General features: G+C 50.1%; 2 protein-coding genes across 2 annotated transcripts in view; one reads left to right on the top strand and one right to left on the bottom strand.

Moving 5' to 3' along the window:
* CDK5RAP1 (CDK5RAP1 mitochondrial tRNA methylthiotransferase) overlaps positions 1-20,768 on the top strand; it is a 170,519-nt gene that overhangs the window by 101,028 nt on the left and 48,723 nt on the right. The window lies entirely within an intron of this gene.
* BPIFB1 (BPI fold containing family B member 1) lies at positions 84-20,112 on the bottom strand. Its single transcript, XM_016200646.2, has 15 exons — positions 19,998-20,112; positions 17,358-17,499; positions 16,577-16,684; positions 15,482-15,631; positions 14,640-14,721; positions 11,239-11,302; positions 9,387-9,472; positions 8,214-8,393; positions 7,236-7,289; positions 6,586-6,744; positions 5,206-5,273; positions 4,324-4,369; positions 3,393-3,456; positions 2,129-2,205; positions 84-143 (listed from the first exon to the last, which is right to left on the bottom strand). Exons 1-15 carry the CDS (start codon positions 20,110-20,112, stop codon positions 84-86), a joined length of 1,455 nt encoding a protein of 484 aa, XP_016056132.2.

Genomic DNA, 20,768 nt, shown 5'->3' on the forward strand with positions numbered 1-20,768 from the left:
TTATTTACTGCAGAGAGGGACACCTACAGAGCTGGTTTCCACTGGGAGCCAGCCTGCCCTGGGTGCCACTGTCCAAATCTTCACTAGAAGATAGGAGAGGGGTCCACAGTGCCAGGAGGGAACGGGGTGAGCACAACAGCGTCCTGGAATTGGAGGAGAAAAGTCAAATGGGTTTTTTACCTCCTGCCATGTGATTTATGCTGGTTTGTCTTCCTCAAAATGACCACTGGCATTGGGGGTTATGACCCTGAACTCACTCATACAGAATTCTTGGAAGGGTCAAAGGAGTAGGTTCTGGCTTTTTTTTTTTTTTTTTAACTAACTGGGATATGAAGAACTTAATCTATTAGATTTCCCCCAACATTTTATCCTGATCATTTTCAAACATACAGTAAAGTTGAAAGAATGTTATACTGAACACTTATATACTCATCCCTTAGATTCTATTAACTTTCTAAAACCAGACTTGCTTTATCTCATATCAAACCACTTATTTGTCCGACTAGATTTTAAAACATATTATATTATAAAGCTATAAAAAGGAAATAAATGTGCTTGTTAGTCCAAAACAAATGAATAGCACAAAGCAGGAAATTTGGAAACAGTTCCAAAGAATGAAATGATGCTTTTCCAACCCAAACTGTAAGTGATGAACTATGTGACGCAAGTTGATTAAAAAAAAAAAGAAGACAGTTGCTAAATGCCCCATAATAAGAGATACGTGAAATAAACCAAGCTCCAGCCAGTTGTGCATCCAACATGAATGAAGTACGAGTGTGTGCTTTAGATAAACAAACCGCTGCTATTTCAAACGGATCATTGTAATCCAGTCCATTAGTGCATGACCTGTGTATGCAGACATCTGCTGAGCTTTATGCATGAGGAAGCTGGGCTCAGAGCGGCCAGAGGACCTGCCTGAGGCTCCATGGCTAGAGAGGCAGCCCTGGGATCTGAACCAGTCCTCTGGTCCCTGAGTCTAGACTCCCAGCCTCCCTTGGTACCATCGGCAGCACTGTTCTTATTAGTCTACATAACCCAGCTGAAGGATGGACACGGATTTCCAGGTGGGAAGCTGACAATAAGTCAGGCATCAACTTGGCTTTGATGCTTGTTGACAAAGCCGCCTACCCTTCCCCCAAATTGAACTCTAGTAAAGTGGGGCATTTTTGAGACTTCCTTTCCTCTGGGGATTGCTCTGGAACTAAAAAGCCCAGGAATCCAGTGGTATCAATCCATAACTTTGGGCAAATAGGGACTAATAAGAATTATAGGTTTGGTTCGAAGTGCCTTCGTGGCCTTTGGTTGGGCACCCTGGCCGTGGAAGGGTGGACAGTTACCTGTGGATGTTCTTAATTGTTAATATTTCTGCTTTCAATGCTTCTGCCACTCTAGGGTAGACTAGAAACTCCAAGAAGGCAGGGATTTCTGTCCCTTTTGTTCACAGTTGTGATCAGTGCCTGGCACACAGTAGGTGCTTAGTAAATGCCTGATAGCCAGCTGATTGAGATGGAACCACCTCATGTGGAGGTTGGGGCCCAAAGCAGGGGGTTATCAGGGCAAGTGCTGAGTGCACATCTTGACTCTGTCACCTACTGGGTGTGTGACCTTGGAAATGGACTTGCCATCTCTCAGTCTTAGTTTCCTCATCTGTAAAATGGGGATTACAATAGGATGTACCCCATAGGGTGATTGTGAAAACTGAGCAAGATACCCCAGTGCTGGCACAAAATGATTATGGTCTATTAAATATTATTAATGATAACATTTTGGGTTGGGGATGAGGCTGCTACAGCTCCTATCTCCAGCAGCTGCCAAGGAGTGCCATATGCTCAATAAGAATTTATTGAGCATCTACTGTGCTAGGCCTTACTGAATGAATGAATGAATGAATGAATGAACAAATGAATGACAGGTAGGGTGGGAAAATCTGGAAGTGTATTGACCCTAGACAAGGATGGTTGCATTCTTCTACTTACAGACGAGGAAGTGAGGCCCTGAGAGAAGAAGGGTCTTGCCCAAGTCCCCATGGGTGACCAGAAGGGCCAGGATTGGAGCACACCCCATACCTCCCAGCCCAGGGCTCCCCAGTGACTGTGCCCTCCCTGGGGCAGGATGTTTAACCACTCACCTTGGTCATAAATATTGAAGACTCCCTGATTCCCAAGGCATCTATAATCGGCAGTAAGATCCCATGTCTTAATTTGCCTGAAATAACAAATGTGGTCAGAAACTGGTGGGTCTGGGCAGCTGTGGGCAAGCTCACAGTTCCCAGAGGGGGACATGGGACCTGGCATGCCCAATTCAGACTGTTCCTTTTGCCTCTGCTCATCTGTTCTGCCCAGCATCCACTCAGCCTCATGTCCTTAACCTTTGCCTCCAGCTCTGGCTTCTGGCTGCTCCAAAGGGCACCCTCATACCCTCTCACGCGCCTGCTTAGGAACCATCAGGGCCTCCCACCATCTACAGCAGAAGTGTGGAAGCTGAGATTTCCCATTCTAATAAAATAAAGAAATGAAAAAGGTGAGGTTGGCATAGGTTACCAATTTTCCCCACCCCCATGACCCGAGGCTTAGAGCAAGTCTACCTTTTCTCTCAGCTTCCTCCACTGCTAATACAAATAACAGTGCCAACAACAGTGATGGCGGAGAAATACAGAGCCCCAACTGTGCTGGGCAGCCCCCCTCTGCCGCTTACAAACATCATCTTCTTTACGGAAGTACTCTTATTTCCCCATTTTACAAATGGAGAAACTGAGGCTCAGAATAAGGCAGCTTATCTAAGGCCAGGCAGCCAGCAAGAGCGGAATCAAGACTTGACCCAGCCCTGTCTGAGGCACATCGAGCGTGCTCTCGTTGTCTGTTTACACCTCTGTCTTCTGTTGTCATCGCTGTGAGGCATTGCCGGCTTCCTCTGCATGCCTACGCTCTGCACCAGCAAAGGGAGTTGGAGATGGGAGAGCTCATTTCCAGCTGGGTGACTGGAAAGGCTTCCTGGAGAGGTGGAGTTTGAAGTAGGTTGGGAAATGAATGAGAGGGGCCCCACATGGAGACTCGCGCAGGAGAAGTAACACTCCCACCCCCAAAAGCCCTGGGAAATGGGGGGATGAATAGCAAAGGGATGCAGCATTCTCTCTCTCTTTTTTTTGTTAACCCTCACCTGAGGACATTTTTTTCCATTGCTTTTCAGAGAAAGTGGGAGGGAGGAGGGAGAGAGAGAGAAACATCGATGTGAGAGATACATCGACTGGTTGCCTCCTGCATGGGCCCTGACCGGGGTCAAGGAGTGAACCTGCAACCCAGGTATGTGCCCTTGACTGGGAGTTGAACCCACAACCCTTCAGTGTGCGGGCTGATGCTCTAACCACTTAACCACAGTGGCCGGGCGGGACGCACCATTCTCATTTGGCAGCAGGAGGGTTGCCAGGATGTCGGCGACGAGGTCTTTCAGAATTTCTGGCTGTGAGAGAGAAGGGGCATTGTTAGCCTGGCTGAGAATCCCAAGTCCTCCCAGTCATTCCTAGAATGGTCATAGCCCAGCCCCATGGTGAGGATGGCTGATAGAGATGCCACAATCCCAAGTCCCCTGCTGAAGCTGCAAGGGCTCCTGGGGGTGACACAAACCCAGCTCGCCCTGGGGTCCAGTAGGTGAGGGGGTTGGGGTGCATTAGAAGGGTGAACCCCCTCACCCCTCACTCTCAAGGGCTCCAGCAGAACGTGCCCCAAGGAAATTTAACCCTGTGCTTCCTGAGCTTTTGACTTCTCAAGGGGAGCCAGAAGTCCTGATTTTTGGGTAGAAACCTCCCCATTTAAAAATATTAGTAAGAAAAATTAAGAAACAATATGAAAACATAAGGACCAAAAGAAAACCCAAAAGAAAACAAACAAACAAAAAACCAAACCCACCAAAGCCCCAGAACCCACACTGTGTCAGAAGACAGGATTCAGCCAATTTCAGGTCTCTGATTTAGTCCAACTCAGATGAGGAAACTGAGGACCAGCGGGAAAGGGCTGCTCAGGTTCGCTGAGATGAGTTTATGTGATTGTGAATAGAGATTTGTTTCCTAATTTTGAGTCAAAACTTTACAGAAGGAAGGTGAGTGTGTATGTGTGTCTGTATGTGTGTATTCTCAGCTATGTTTGGCATACAGTAGTAAACGCCTGAACCAGGAGGTTGGACTTTGTGGCTGATAATGTGGAGGCCGGCTAGCCCACTCTAGGGCTGCCCATGGGGACCTTACTGAAAGAACATTCTGTGCAATGTCTCCTTTTGAAATGACCATCCTGGGCTATTCTGTGTCCCCAGGGACAAACTGTTACTACTTACGTCGAACAGGGCAATGTCTGCGTTCATCACGTGGACCCGATCAGCGCTGCAACAGAAGATGCCCATGAATGGCCAAGTCCCATTCATTCACCCATTCATGCATTCATTCAACTATTTATGTACCAGTCACAGTGCAGGCTCTGGAGACACAGCAGTGAACCAAATCCAATTCTTGCTTCATAGAACTTACATTGTAATTGGGGGTGGGATGGGGAGACGGAAAACAAACAGTTGCCCAAAGAACATAAAAATCGTTCTCAGGAGTGAGGACCATGCTGAACAGGGGAGCTTGGCCTTTTTCTAAAGGGGATACCCGATTCCAAGCTCAACTGTTTCCTGCCATGTAGGAATACAGGCCCACGACAGCCAGAAATTCTGATTTTTATATATTGGCAACTCATTTATATTTAAAAAAACCTAACCCTATGTGGGCTGATCAGAACACATCCATGGACTTGATTTGTCCTAGCAGGCTCCAGTTCGTAGCCCCTGAACTCCCTCTGGGGCAGCAGGAGGGTGGCGGGGTGGGGGAGAGCAGGCAGGGGCGCAGAAGGCAGCTGGAGCCCTGTGCTTCTGGGCTCCATGGGGGCTCAGCATCTGGCTGTGACTGTCACTGCCTCTGTGTTGGAGGTGTCCAGAATGGGCCGCCCAAGGCCGAGGGATAATGCTGGGCAGGCTGTTCCTGTGGCCAAGGTCAGCCTACCTCGTGGCTGCTGCAAGACCACTTCCCTTTCCTTCTCTGTCTCTCACACTGAGTCCTCGGCAGCAGGACAGTCCAGGTAAGGCAGCCTTTCTGCCTGTCCTGGAGTAGCCGTCACTGGATGCTCACCAGGTGGGACTTGTTTTCATCACCGGACTCTTCACAATGATTTACATGTTTACCTGATTGTATTTAAGTGGAGCTTAAGTTGGTCACCTTTAGGATCAAACTGAGCTTCTGAGCTGGCTTCCTGCAACAAGAGAGAAGCCCAGGCCCCAATTCTTTTAGAGAGTGCATCAAGAGTGGGGCATGGGGTTCTGCAAGGAGTCTCTGGGGTCAAGCTGACACTTGAATCTTAGCTACTGGCTCTGTGACCTTGGGAAAGGGTTTGACCTCTCTGGGCCTCCGTTTTCTCATCTATTAAATGGGATAGTGCCTCTACCCACTCTGCATTGAACAGATAACCACATAGGATTGCTGTGGGGAGTGATGATGCTGACAATGCTGTCAGCAGCCGTATAATATGCATGGAGCCCTCCCTGTGTGTCCAGCAGTTTTAAGAAGTTTATATGATTTTCTCTTTTGGTCCTCCCAACCCTATGAAGTGACTCCTATTTTTACCCCATTGTAGAGGTGAGGAAACTGAGGCTCAAAGAAGATCAGTAACCTGGTAATGTTAACTGTTACTATAATCAGAAAGGTCAGAAGCAAAGTCAGGTCTCAAATACCAGAGCCAAAGATATATATCAACTTGACCTGTGGGCTGGGATGAGCCTGAGGGCAGAGTGCCTGGCTCCAGCTCTAGGTGAGCTGGACCCAGAGAACAATCTTGTCCTGCAGGCCTGGGCTTGATGGCCTTTTGAGAAGTGCCTGCCAAAGGCCATGGAGGCGCTAGGTCACCCAGGCATCTAGTCCCACTGCTGGTAGGGGATCAGAATATCCTTCAATACGGGAAGCTAGGGCACTGTGCCTCCTGTAGTCTTTGTGAATGGCACCCCTGAAATTGCGTGCGGACAACCCACATGGCTGTACGTAGTGACTGTGTAAGGATGGTGCCAACATTAGCCTCCTACAACAACCAGGCCCTGTCCATACTCCTTGGTTAAGCATGGTTCTAACAGCCAACCATCAATCCTGAGTTGTCTCTCTCTTCGCTCTGCCTCTGTAGTGGGTGCAGTTGGTGGCCCACTCAGATCCCCGTTAGAAGGCAGAGCATCCATCCCTCTACCGCTGAGTGCTGCAGCCAACAGTCTACAGTCGCCCCTTCTCTGGAGAAATGCTCTTGCTTGAGCAGAGCTGCCTTGCTGGGAGTTAAGTCCCTCCTGCCCCTGGGGACTGTTGGTGGCCAGTAACTGACTGAAAAGGGGGTACAAAGGCCTGACTACTAAAGTTACAGGGTCAGAGTTGGGCCCCCAAAGCTCCTTATTCTTGGGTTTAGAGCTTCCTACGCCAATTCTGTTGGGTGACAAGAGTGATGGAGACATTTAGGAAAGCAAGAGGGGTGAACAGAAACAGTGTAGGTCCCCCAGATTGGTGCCAAGGTCACAGGCAATTGTACTCACAATGCCCAGGGTGAAGAGGGGGCGGAGGACTTTATTGTTGGAGAATACTTCCAGCACGATCATTTGGGCCACCTGGGCAGCGCCGCTGTTCAAAACGAGCTTTGGGGCCTCCTGGGTTAGGATCTTCACAATCTGTGTGCGCCCCAGCGCTTCCGCAGCCTGGAAGGACATCAGACCTGCATGTGGCCTCCCCAGTGCCTCACCATGGCCCACAGGTCCCATGTGGCCTGGCCCGTGCCCAACTTCCTGGCCTCCCTGCTTCCTCTCTGCTCTGGCCACTGTCCTCTCAGACCCTGGAATAGATTGTTGCTTTCCCCATCTCACAGCCTTTGGTTTCTCGTCTCCCTCTGTCTGGAATACCCTTCCCTCAGGGAAGACCTCCCTGGTTCCCCGGACTCTATCAGGTGCCCCAGTAATGCTCTCATGACCCTTAGAATCTGTCCTTTGTAACTGAAATACTATGTGTGATTATTTGATTCTGGTCAACTTGTCCAGTTAGACTGAAATTTTCGTGAGGACAGGGACTGGTTTGTAAAAGTCACCGGTGCTAGAAGGAAGGAGAGTGGTCCCACACACATTTTTATTCCCCAGAGGCCAGTGGTCAGACCACAGCAAACACCCATCAAGCTGCAGATAGCCAATGGACCAACCTTTTCACTGATCACCTTGACTTTAGACTTCAGCCGGCGGGCCAGCTCAGGGAGCTGAAGATGAGAGAAAGTCAGAGCAGGTCAGCTGGAGGGGAGGGGGAGACACACCCACAGCAGCCTCACTGCTGGGATCCCCAGAACCCCGGAAAAGCTGGGTGGGCCTGGTGTACAGGCTACATGTTTGTCACTGGTGGAAAACAGCTCTATGTTTGCTGTGAGGCATGGGGTCCCTGCTGGCTTGGACTTGTACTGTGGGTTGTTGTTGTTGGTGGGTTTGTGGGCAGCTCACTGCTTGTGGAGAGCACAGAAAAGTGATCCAATTCTTACCATAGCCATGAACGTGGATGCTGGCGACCACTCCTCTTTTCTTACCATTTCAGCCCCTTATCTGAGTTCTAGTCCTCAAGAGCTTGGTTATCTGTTGTCTGTCAGCTTACTTTAAGTTCTGACACCCTCCTATAACTTTGGGCCAACCCTTTCCCCCTGTGGGCCTCAGTTTCCCTATCAGCCACCTTAAAGGAGGTGGCACACCCTGGTTGACCAGTTGTGGCTGCCTGCTATGCTGTGTTGATAAGGATTCCAAGGCTGTGTGGGCATCTAGGCTCAACAGGGAGGACCCTGATTGATCAGTAATGTGTGCTATCGGCCCCATAGTGGACAGCAGTGGAAGAGTATCTAAGATGCCCTTTGTTTCAACAGGACTGTTATTTGGTAGAAGAAGCAGGTGTGTCATATCCCACAGGGAAGAAGTAGGACAGGGGCTGGATGTTACAGGAAAAGTTTCAGCTTTAGGACTATATGCAGAGGCAGAGGCTGTTAGAAGAGGGAGGGGAGCTCTCAATTACTAGAGGGGTTTAAACTGAGCCTGATAGAGGATTCAGGCCCAGGGGCTTAGGGGTCCTTGCACCCCCTTTGAGTCAGAAAATTCCCATGATGCAGTAGAGTTGGCTTCATCTTCTGTCTCATTTCAAGGCTTACCACATAGTCCAACATGACCATGAATTCTTCTGGAGGGAGCAAGGCAGCTATTGCAGCATTCAGCACATCCTGCCTCACAGTGAGGCTGAAAGGGGCACTGTCCAGGTCAGGAACTGTCAGGGAAGGCACAGACTCACTGAACTTCTTGGTCACATTTCCCTGTGAGTCCAACAACTTGGCCTAAGGAGACACAGAGCAGAGAGTTGGTTCAGAGCTTTAACTCCACAGCTTCCCAATAACAACCTGAAAGGAAATAGTGCTACTCAGCCTGCTTCTCTTTTTGAACTTGCTGCCAGGAAGCTTAGCCTGGAATTCAGTGCCTTGCTGTAGGTGACGAGTTATCTCAGGTGCCTAGCAACATCTACTCCACCTGCACCCCTCAGATAATCTCTGATTTTTTTAAGCCTTAAATATCTTATTTGGCATTTAGGTTTCAACTTTTCAGATAACCTCACAAACCCTTTGGATGAAGGGAAAATGAAAATGCAAGACAGTTGATGGAAATGTTTGATGTTGCAGTTTGCCAAAAGATCTATGAAAACTGGTCTGGGATACAAGCTGCCCAGGTTGGCCTGGTCCCTTAGGGAGTCCAGCCCCAGTGTGTATGCAGCTCCATTGACTGGGGTCCTCCTGCCTGCCAGTCTTCAGCCCCATTTCATTTTCTCCTTGGTGACTACCATTATCTACATTTTACAAATGAGAAAACTGAGGCTAAGGGAGGTGAAGAAACTTGCGCAGAGTCACAGGACCAGGCAATGGTTGAGCTGGGAGAGAAACTTAGGTCTGTGTGATCTCAATGATGTGTTTTGATCCTGGGCTCTTGCTGCAAGGTAAACCAGATGTTTGGGAGTTGGCAGGGGTTTGCCTGAGAGAAAGGCTGAGCCCCAGTGCAAACACTCTGGCTCGTGACTGGGGAAATCAGGGTTGGAGGACAGATCACCAGGGTTGACGTTCTGTGTTTGCCGTTTAGATTCTATCTGCTGTTTTTTCTCCATCAGAATGGTTTACATGGGACATGCTCAGCCTATTGAGATTTTTAAAAATCAGCCTGTGTGTCTTAACCATGACCAGGGTTTTCTCCCCTGAAATAGACCCGTGGTGCCTGTCCTTGGGTGGTCAGAGAAAAGCAATGATACCCCCAATGATGTACTCTCAAGGTCCCATGACACTCACCCCCAGGTTGAGCTGGATGGCATCGCCCTTGATGGCAGAAGACTGAAGGTCAAACTCCAGGTGGTCATCACCGATGGAAACAGGCACTGCTTAGGGACAAGAAAGTTGTGTGAGGGTGAAGGGCAGTATTGGATGGGCTTGTCTGGGGGCTGCTTTTGGCTATAGCTGCATTATTGCATGGGGTGGGGTAAGTAGAGAGGAGAGGAGTAATGATGATGTTGATAATGACAGTGATGAAAATGATAATGGCTGACATTTATTAAACATATATTGAGCGCTAAACTGTGCTAAACCTTTCCATGTGTTAGCTCATTTAATCCTCACAATAACCTTAGGAGCTAGGTCCTATTATTACCTCCATTTTACAGATGCAAAAACTGAGGCTCAGAAAAATGAAACGATTTGCTCATACTGTGAAAAGATTTGAACCCAGTGATCCTATGCCAATGTCCTGGTTTGGAACAAAGCTGCCCTTGCTTGTAACTCTCCACCTCCCCACCAGACTGAGCTGTACCCAGGCAGATCTGGATCTGTTCACTGGATGGCACATATTTGCCTTGGGATTCCCCACTTGGCCGCGAGGGGGTGGTGGCGTCTCAGCTGCGCTCACTGTGGGGCAGAGAATGGGATGGGCAGAGGAGGGGATGCAGGGGTGTGTGGGGAGTAGGTCCTTGAACTTCCTCCACTCCCTCCCCTCCCCGCACCCCAATTCCTGCCCTGACCCTGGGAGGCAGAGGAGCCAGACAGACTTCTGTTCTAGCCACAGTAGCATTAGGTAGTCTCTTCCCTCCTCAATCTCAGTTTGCTCATTTTAAAATGGGGGTGTAATACAGTAAGACCAGCTTCACAGGCATAGGACGAGTACCTGGTAAAGTTGGCTTGAATCTGAATTACACCACACTTGAAATCTGAAGAATTGGGTTTTAAGTCTTCCCCGATCACTAACTTCCTCTGTGAACTTGGATAAATGATTTAATTTCTCTGAGCCTCAGTTTGCTGATCGGTGAAGTGGGGTAATGATCACTACTTCAGGTTCCAGCCGGACGGTGTATATAAAACGCCCAGCCCAGCATTTGCTCTTTGCGTGCCCAGTGCTACCGACTCCATTCTCCCCTCACTCCTCTGGTGGCCCCTCCAGATGAGCGTTTTGGATCCCCAAACAGTAGACAAGAGAATTTTCTTCCTCCCGCCACCCCCACGGGGAGGCAGAGATGTCTGAGCACAGCAGAAATCTGAAGTGGGGGAGAAGCCCATGACCTTCTGTTTCTGCTACTCTCAAGAAGTGACCTCTCTCCTGAGCACACAACTGGTCGCTTCCCTTGTTCCCTCTTCTCTAAGCCCAGAGTGGTTGCTGTACCATCCATCCATCCATCCATCCATCCAGCCAGCCAGCCAGCCAGCCAGCCAGCCAGCCAGCCAGCCAGCCAGCCAGCCAGCCAGCACATGTTTGAAAACACTTCTCTGTGCAGCCAGAGTGCCTGGACCTTTCCTGGAACCTTCGATCCTCACTAACAAGCCTGTGAGGTAGGGATGTATAAGCCCCATTTTAAAGATGAAGAAGCTGAGGCTAAAGAGGCAGAGTTGGCTTCCCACAGTCTCGGGACAAGTCAGCGGGAGAGCTGGGACTTGAACTCAGGTTTGTCCGGGCACCTGCTGGCTCCTGTGGAAACTTGCCCGTGGCAGGCACTGGTGCGATGGGAAGGGACTCCCCGTGTGCTCATCCCAGGCAGGGGGCAGTGGGTACGCTTCCCACGGCTGCTCAGGCCTTGCTTGGGAGGTGCCTGGGGGCAGAGCCAGGCCTGGAGGCCCGCTGGGCAGGAAAGGGAAAGGCAGGAGGGAGCCGTGCACTCACTCTTCGCCAGGTGCAGGAGGTCCTTGTACATGTCTTCAAAGGCCTCTTCGATCACGGGACACAGCTGTAACAGCACAGATGCAGGCGTTTCATGGGCAAGGGGGTCCCACAGTGACCCATGCCCGGCCCACGTGGCCTGAGCCCCACTGCTGTGCTCATGGCCAGCCAGATTTTTGTCCGTGGGGTTGAGGACTCAGTGGTGCATCCACTCCCCGGCCAACTCTGCTGCTCAGAGAGACCCCCCGACCCCACCCTCTGGCTCCCAGTGAACATGGGATCTTTGTCCCTTGTCCTATGCCCAGCGTGTGCCTGGCCCACCAGGTGCCCTCCCCATCAGACCCCTCCTCTTGTTCCCGAGAGCCCGTGTTTTCCACGAGAGGTGAGAGGCGGATGGAGGAGCCATTCCTTCATTCACTTATTCGGCACATCATTACGGAGCTCCCTCTGCACGCCAGACTCTAGGCCAGAGGCCAGCAAGACAGACCGAACCAGACTTGGGAGCAATCTCTCTGTGTCCTTTGTGGGTTTCTAGCTCCTCCCAGGTGGCCAGCAGTTCTCATCAGGGAGCAATTTTGTCCCCCAGGAGACATTTGGAAATTTCTGGAGATATTTTTAGTTGTCACGACTTGGGAGGTGATGCTATTGGCATCTATGGGTAGAGGCCAGGGATGCTGCTTAACATCCACAGTGCACAGGACAGCTCCCCGCAATAAAGAATTATCTGGTTCAAATGTCAGTAGTGCCACGGGTGGAAGCCCTGGCCTAACCTAGCCCTGGCCTTGCCCGCTCCATCAAGGAGGAGGCTGAACATTTACTTGCCTGTGGGACCCAGAGCAACTGCTCTTTGCTTGAGGCAGCCCATTTTCCAGGGCAGTGCTCTGGGATTTTGCCAGGTACAATTTCCTCAGTGGAAGAAACTTCTGGTCGACCACCCATTGCTACCTCTCAAGAAAGGACATTGCATTTGAGAAATGTTCTTTTTCTTTGAAAAACCCATTTCTTTCTCCTAGCTGCTTTGCCAACCCAGAACCCAGGGGGATGGAGGACTCGGGCTCAGAGACCCCCGACTTCACTGCCAAGGGACTGCCTGTTCCTCATAGGCAAGGTGTCCCTGGCAACCTTCGCATCTTGTCCCAGAATTCCTCTTCCTTCAGTCTCACCAGTGGGTCTCAACCCTGGCTACACATCAGAATACTCTAGGATCCAAGCCGGAATCCTCTGGGATGCTGGGGCTCCACCCAGGCCAATGAAATCTGAATCTCTGAGGTAGAGCCCAGCTACCAGTATGATAGTCCCCCCTATTCTCAGGGGCTACATTCCAACCCCCCAGTGGATGCCGGAAACCAAAGAAGGTACCCATCCCTAGATAGACTATGTTTTATCCTATATGTACATACCTTTCACTTAAAGGAAGCGCTTTGCAGCTTCTCTTTGGCATTTCTGAATTGTCAGCATCACTACTCTTGCACTCTGGGGCCGATATTAAGTAAAATAAGGGTTATTTGAACACGAGTACTATGATGCCATGACAATCTATCTGATAAGCAAGAGGGTGACGAATGACTGACCATGGGGAGTGTAGGCAGCGTGGGGATGGGGACAAAGGGATGATTCTCATCCAGGGGGAGACAGAGCAGGGCAGCCTGAGATTCTATCATGATACCCAGAATAGTGCATGATTTAAAACTTATGAGTTATTATTTCTGGAATTTTCCATTTAATATTTTCAGACCTGTCGACCATGGGTAACTGAAACTACAGAAATCAAAACCGTGGATGAGGGGACACTACTGTATTTTAAAAAGTCTTCCCAGGTGGTTCTGATGTGCAGCTGGGGTTGGGACCCACATATTTACATCTTCTAGATGGGCTCCTACCAGATTTCAATATGCTGTGCCTTTCTCTTCACATCAAGTTAAATATTTATATGACCATCAAATCAAATCCAGTGAATCATGGTGAACAACAGAAAGCCAGGCATCTTATATTGTTTACTACATGTAGCTCTTCGCCCTTAAAGACAGTTGTTATGCACAGAGCATTATGTAATTCCAAGTTCTTGACATCTTTTCTAGTAAATGTGAAATGTCGTAAGTGTAAAAATATGTCTTAAGTGTTTCAAGTATGATGCCAGTTTATGTATGATTTTGATGGAGACTGGGAAGAAATTTCCAGCTGGGTCCTACTTTAAGAAACTCCCACTTTTTTTTTTTTGAAAGAAATGCTGACCTTAAGGTAGAAAAAAACAACAGCTTTCTTAAAAGGAAAATTATCTCATGTAAGAAAAGCCAAATTTTATAAAGTTATTCACTTTCAGATTCCTTTAAGGAGGCTCTCTGGAATTGTTTAGTAAAGTTTTAAGTATGATGAAGCTATTACAATAATTATGAATTTTGTACAATGGTGTAGAAAATATATATCACTTAAGTAATTTAAAATAGCACTGACATAGAGTGCAGCCATATAAACATATGAGTGCAATACACAAAAAGAAAGAAGCTGCCAAGTTAAAGTAGAAGGATTATGGATATATTTCCACTAAAGTTGTTCAGTTATTACATGATCCTTTCATTTAAAAAAAGTTTTATTGTAAAAACCATATTAATTATTTGACAAGATGGTTTGAACCCCAGGAGGCCCATTGCTGTGCACACTGTCTTAGAATTTATAGTGGAAATCAATGGTCAAAGTGAATGAATAAACTTATAGAGTTTTAATTTACCCGTAGCATATAAGGGACATATAGAGTGAGACTGACTCATGTTTACTGACTCAGAAAAATAAAGCCAACAGGACCTGGTGGGTGACAGGTTGGTTTGAGACACTAGTATACCAGAGTCAGCTTGTACTGGTTTGTGAGGGCTAATTGTTAAATTTTCAGGAATTTCTGAGCCAGTGAGTGCCAAGCCCAGACATTATTACAAATTAATAATTATTTGGTGTAAATAAATTATACTAAAAGTAAAGTTAATGAAAACTCAAAACTCATTACTTCCTAATTATTTTGCTATGTCTTATGATTATTTCTTGCTCTTGAGGTTATTTACATCTATTATATCCTAGTGGTGGAAATACCATACCATGGTGTGCTTCTTCCCAACTCTGCTCAGTGACACCACATTAGAGCTTGAAATTGGCCTTGGAGGGAATGTTTACACCAGAGAAATCAGCAAATGCTACACATCTCAACCTCCCCAGAGTCAATAATTCACAGTTTATCAGCACATCACTGTTCAAGGTCTCCTGGCTGACTTTTGGCAGTTCCATTACCTTGATCTCAGTGAAAGGATGATCCAGACCCAGAGTTTCCAGCTCAAGGAGACACAGGCTCCTTAGCAGTTCCACCCAGCCCCACAGGGGGAGAAATCTTTACAGGCCAGGGAGGTCCTGATTCCACTCACCTGTTTTTTCACCAGTTTGGGCAGGGCTGGCACCAGGAGTTTCATGACATTGTTGGCCAAGGGGTTGACCATGAAGGAGAGTCTTCCAGAGAGGAGAAAGGGAGAGAGATTAGGAAAGGTCAGAGATGAATATCCCTCCCTTGTTTTACAGAAGGGGAAACAGAGTCCAGGGGAGAAAGGAACTTGCCCAAGGTTACACGGCCTGTTAGAGACAGGGCTGGGAGTAGACCCTGAGCCAGGTGTAGACGGTAGCAGAGAGTTCTCAGGGGGCAGGGGCAGGGATTGTCATAGAAATTAATTTGTGCTGGACACTGGGACGATGGCAGGCATTTCTCCCCATTCTCCTGCTAAGGGGAGTGGAGGGAAGCACAATATTTATGAGCCCCTGCTGTGTGCCACACGCTCTGCTGACTACTTAGAGCTGTGGCCTGAGCTGACCTCTCACTGCAGCTTGGAAGGCGAGGCTCAGGGAGGGGACTAGCCCAGCATCATCCAGATAGTAAAGGAGATGCATTTGCCTGACTCCAGAGCATGTTTCACCCTGGTTCCATCCTCAACTGCCTGGGGTGGTTTAAGGGGCCCTAGGAAGGTGGCTCCTCTCTGCCTTTAAAAGTTTGCTCCACTGCCTGGCATGATGCCTGAAATCCCACTGTTATGGACTCCACCCTGATGCCTTGAATTTTCTTTGGTATCACAGATTCTCTGAAAGGAGCTCCAGATCAAGAGTGACAGTCCCTTTCTTTCTCTGGGCATAGTGCTCTCCCTGTGTAAAATGGGGCAAGACCACCACCTGCTTCCCTCCCAGGCGCGGCGGGAGTCCAGCGGGAGCTGGCCACACTCACTTTTTCAGCAGGCTGATGCGCAGGCCCTTCTGGCTGGTGGAGCAACTGCTGAGGGCGAGTTGGGAGTTGCCTCCCTTGCTGGTCTCCACTTCGATGGTGGCTTCAACCTCTGCTTCCATGTGCATCTCCACAATGCTCTTGTATAGGGGCCTGGGAGGGACGGTGACCAATGCTGTGAGCTTCATCCCAGATCCAGGCTGGAACAAACCTGCTGTCCCTTTCCGTCTTCTGGCTCTCTCACTTCCCTTCTCAGGCTCCTTTGCTGGGTTCTCCTCACCCCCACCCCCCCTTCTTTTTACTCCAGCATGTCCCAGGCTTTGTTTTATTACTCCTCTCCTGGTTTAAATCCTCTGCATATGCAAACAGCTTCCAAATTTATACCCAGCTCCTTACTTAGGTGTCTTCCAGGGATCTCAAATTTAGCATGTACAAAATTGAACTGTGGATCCTGCCCAAACCTGCTCCTCTCATGATCTTCCCTGTCTTGGTTGCTGGCCACTCCATCCTGCCAGTTGCGTAGGCAAAAACCTTGGATTCAGTCTTGACTCCTTCATCTCTCTCTCCCTCTCCTCCTACATTTAATCATCAGGAAGTCGTGTTGTCTCTTCCTACCTCCAAAACATATCCAGAATCTGACCACTTCTTACCACCTTCCTGCTCCCAAACTCTGGTCCAAGCTATCATCGTCTCCCTCTGAATTATTTCCGTCGTTTCTGGAAGGCCTCCCTGCCTCTGCTCTTGCCTCATATACAGCAACCAGAGGAATTCTTTAGAAATGTTAAATATGTCATGTTTCTCCTCTGCTCAGAACCCTCCACAGCTCCTATCTTACTCCCTCAAAGCCAAGTCTGCACGTTGGTCCACAAGGCCCTGTACGATCTGGCCTTGGCTGCCTGCTGGCCTCACCTCCCTCAATTCTCCTTCCTTCTCCCCACTCTCTTTGCCATTCTTCGAACAAGGCAAGCGTACTCTTGCCTCAGAGCCTTTGCTCTTCCCTCTGCTTAGAACTCTTTTCCAGATTCCTGCATAGAGGAAAAGAGGGAATGAGTGGATGAACCCGTCAGGCCTGCTGTGCCTGGCGGAGGGGATACTCACGTGTTGAATCCAGCCACCATGTCCAGTGGGATCTTGACCATCAGCTCCTGGTCTTTAGCAGAGGGTTCCACCTGCAGCTGCAGGATGTTGGCTGAGGTGACTTTCAGCCTGGATGGGATGCAGGAGAGATGAGATTCATCTGAGCGTTGGCCACAGACTTGTTCCCCTCCGTCTTTCCTGTCTGCCCTGGTACCCAGCCAGCAGTTGGACCCAAGACCTGTCCTCTGACTCTTCCCCAGCATAGTCTTGCCACAACCCCTCCTTCCCCCCACCCAGCTCCTGCTCACAACACTTCTATGGCTCTCCCGTTAGTTAGGAGATGAACCCCAGCTCCTTGGGCCAACTTGGAAGACCCTCTGTGACCTGGCCCTACTGACCTCCCAGTCCTCACCTTGGGGTTTGAGCAACAGCCATTCTGATGACTCTCACCCACTATCCTCTCCCCAAGCTGGCCCCTCTGCCTGGAATACCACTTTCTTCTTGTCTCCTGGTGAGCGTGGAGTCAATGGCTCACCTGTCACTGAGACTTAGAAGTGTCATCTTATCTTATCCCTTCACTTTCTCACCCCAGGTGACCTTCCTCTGGAGTCACCCTATTAGGGCTCTTGTGTGACTCTCTTACAGTTTTTAACTCCTCTGGGAGCTTCTGAGGAAGGGGCCTTGTTTGCTCCATTCCTTGTGGTCAGACCCAGAGCTTATTGACTGATCAATTAAATGTGGAAAGTGTGTCCTGGGCAGAACTGTGGACAGGGAGCTCCCAAGTTGGCCCTGCTCCACTTACCATATAATGCGGTTCAGGACAGAGTTCACCAGGCTGCCTAGTATGGGGATGCCCCCAGCCGGCTCCTCCCCTATGGCGCTGAGCAGAGGCAGCTCCTGGAGGACGCTGATAGCATTATGGTCCTTCAGCTCCTGTGCCAGCCCTGGAGACAGATTCTAGAGATTAGAGTCCAGCAGGAGGGGCAAGAAGGGGCTCCAGGCTGGGAGGGGGCATCGCTCAGGGCTTCTCGGACCTGGACACAAGGTGTGGGTATGATGGCTCCCCCCTGACCATCTCCACCGTAGGTGTGCCTTGCAGGTGGTGGCCAAGATAGGTCCTCTTCACATGAAGGCTGAGGCTCGGGCAGGGGTGGACCATTCACACCCCTGAGCACTGACAGCCTCTGCAGCCCTCCCACCAGCCAGCGGCTAACGCTTCTGGAGCCAAGAAGCAGGGAACTCAAGTCTCTGTTTGGGGCTGTTTTGTTGCCAAAAGCGCACTTGCTAATAATTCTCTGGCATCCACATCCTATGGGCTTATTGTCCAAAGAGTTCAAGTGCTGAGCAGAGAAAGGAGGAGGCAAGGTCAGGGGCCTGGGAGCCAGGAGCCCTGGGTTCTAGTCCCGGCTGTACTCTCCCTGGCAGCCGGAGCCCTGACGAGCAGAGCACGTCAGAAGTGCTGGAGCGGTGGTGCTCAGGAAGCAGCCCTCGTCCAGTGACTGATGGGAACTGGTGAAGAGACACCCCAGCTCCCTCAACCCCTGGCAGGAGGGCTCAGGTATGTGTGCCCCGCTGTGCCCCAGAGTACCTGTGTGTTATTGCCTCTAGGCAACAAAACCACCCTTTTTGCCTGCTCTGTGATAATGGAGATGGGCCCTGTAAATATTCCTCCTTCGCCGGCTGGTGTGACATTAGCTCTGTCAGAAGAGGCTCTGAAGGGCCATGGAGGAGGAGGGGGCTTCCCCTCCTGGCCCCAGTGTGCTCCTCTAGCCAGGCCCCTGCGGTGTCATTGCCCAAGGCTGCGAGTTCAGCAGCAGCCCCCAGGGCAGCCAACAAGTACTGTGGGCACCCCAGCTCCTGCCCAGGAAGTTTCCTGGAGAAGGCTTCCCAGTGAGTCCACAACCACCCCCTTCCTTGAGGGCAGCCTCCCAGAGAATTCCACCAGCTCCTCACCGGCAGGTCTCTGCCTGCTGGCTCAGCCTGCCAACTGTGGACCAGCTCTGACCCGTGACAACTGGGCAAATTTCCCCACAACCTGTGGGCTTCAGCCACACTCCTCCCATGAGCTGGGAGGATTCACCCCCTCCAAGTTTATTCTGTCCTTGGATTAGCCTCTTTCCCCTACCCAATCCTCTTTGGAGTTCTTTTTATTTTCTTTATTAGCCAATTCCCCACGACTCTGATCCCCTGCTCATAACTCTGTACACAAACTCATGGTTGGGTCTACCATGTGGTTTCTGCCTCCTAACTGGCCCCAGCTAACAGAGTTGCCCCGTGGGACTGAGCTCCAGCTCCCAGTGGTACCTGGCCTGCCCTAACCCGGCTCATTTCCCACTCTCCTGCTGGTGTTTTCTGAGATCACCTCTAAAACCAACCACTTGCAAACAACCCCTTAACTCAGATTCTGCAGTGTGTGTGTAGGGGGGACCTATGCCATGGTTGCCATGGCTGCTCATCTCCAGGCTCCTCCTGGCTGCCGCTCCATGTGCTTGTGACTCACCTCTGCCTGCCCCACAGCACCCAGAACTCTCTCTGCTCCCTGCCCCTGCTCTGGGATTCCTCCTCTGGCTACAGCGCCTGTGTGGCTGTGCAGGACCTGGTCCCACGCCTGTCCATCCAGCCCAGGCCCAGGTTCAGAGCATGCAGAGGGCTGGCCTCTAGTGCTTAATGGACTTCCAGAGCCTCATGTTATCATCTTCTCAGGGGACAACACTTTGGAGTGGTGGTTTTCAACTAGGGCGATTCTATTCCTTAAGAGACAGAATGTCTAGGGACATTTTTGGTTGTTACAACTGGGCTGAGGCTAAACATCTAGAATGCACAGAACAGACTCCAACAGTAAAGAGTCAAGGTCGGAAGTGCCTGAATTAAGAAATTGGAGCGTAGAGTTCATGAAGTCCTTGTCACTGCCTGGCCTATTGGGTAGTCCCAGCAGCCTGGTGAGGAAGGTCCCCTTGTTTGTTTCCAGAGGAGGAGGCCGAAGCTCAGGGAGGTTCCCAGGGCCACAGAGCTGGAGGGTGATAAAGCTGTGCCTGGGACCTGAGCCGCCAGATGTCCAGCCCAGGGCCTTAGCTCTGGGGACTGGTTGCACACTGACTCAGACTCGAAGGAGGTGCTCTGCCAGTGGGGTTTCAGGCAAGGGCAGTGGGAGAGGCAGATGCGTCATCACACTCGGGGCCACACACCCCTTCTGCAGGCTGTGGAACCTCAGAGTAGTGGGTTTTGGAATCATGGAGTTTAAGAGGGGTTTCTTGGAGTCATGGACTCTTGGGATCATAGATACTCTCAATCTTTACAATTTGCCCACTCAAATCTCACCTAGGCCTGGGGTCCCAGCCTTGTCTTGCACACCCCAGTCGTGGGGAGCTCCCTCCTTCCTTTGGAGAGCTGCTCCGCCTGCCCCGTTGCCTTATGGTGCCGAAGCCTGGGAGACCAGACTTACTTTCTCTGGTGATTTCTGGGCCGAGGATCAGAGCTACAGGAGGACTGAGGAAGGCTCCAACCAAGGTGGTTGCCAGCAAACCACAGAGGAGGGTGAAGGTCCTTGAACAGGCCATATTCCTGGAGGTCAAGGAGCAGCAGGTGGCAGATGTGAGAACCTGGAATGGACATAAAGGGCCCTATTAGCCAGGCAGAGAGCCCAAGGGCAGGTCCACCACGCCTGGCGACTTAGGGCATGGAATCCAGGAGAGGCTGTTTAGTGAAGTGATTAAGAGCGTGGGCTTTGGAGCCCAACTGTTTGGGTCTGTGTCCTGCTTCTGCTGCCAGGTGCTCGTTGTGTGGCCTAGACAATCAATTTAACCTCTCTGTGCCTCAGTTTCCTTATCTGGCAAATGGGTATAATGAAATCGTGCCCGACTTCATAGCCTTTGGCACTTAAAACACTCTATGGCCCACACTCAGCCATCCTCACCTCCTATTTGTTCCCCTCGTGACCTCTAAAGACCCAGTCATTCCAAGGTGTTTAAAGATCCCAGAATATAGCCTGTCCTCTCTGGGTTTGAAATGTTGCCCTTGCTCTTCTTGTGATGCTTTTCCCCTGCCTTCTCTACCTTCCTGAATGATTCATCCTTTAAACCTTTGCCTACATGTCCCTTTGCTCTGTAAAACTTTCTCTCTCCTGTAGCCAGAGACCCTGGACCACACTTGGAGAAATCTTGCTTTGGGGCTGGTATGTGCCCAGGACAGGAAGTTTGGAGGCAAGAGGAACAAG

The sequence above is a fragment of the Miniopterus natalensis genome, chromosome 7 (genome assembly GCF_054644295.1).
Source record: "Miniopterus natalensis isolate mMinNat1 chromosome 7, mMinNat1.hap1, whole genome shotgun sequence".
NCBI lineage: Eukaryota > Metazoa > Chordata > Mammalia > Chiroptera > Miniopteridae > Miniopterus > Miniopterus natalensis.

What these genes read in the sequence shown, in the direction of transcription:
- BPIFB1 (XM_016200646.2), bottom strand. Translation starts at nt 20,112, where the DNA reads ATGGCCTGTTCAAGGACCTTCACCCTCCTCTGTGGTTTGCTGGCAACC. An exon ending in GTCCTGAACCGCATTATATG is followed by an intron (nt 16,685 to 17,357) that starts GTAAGTGGAGCA and finishes CATCCCATCCAG; the next exon opens with GCTGAAAGTCACCTCAGCCA. An exon ending in CTTCAATATTTATGACCAAG is followed by an intron (nt 144 to 2,128) that starts GTGAGTGGTTAA and finishes CTCCAATTCCAG; the next exon opens with GACGCTGTTGTGCTCACCCC.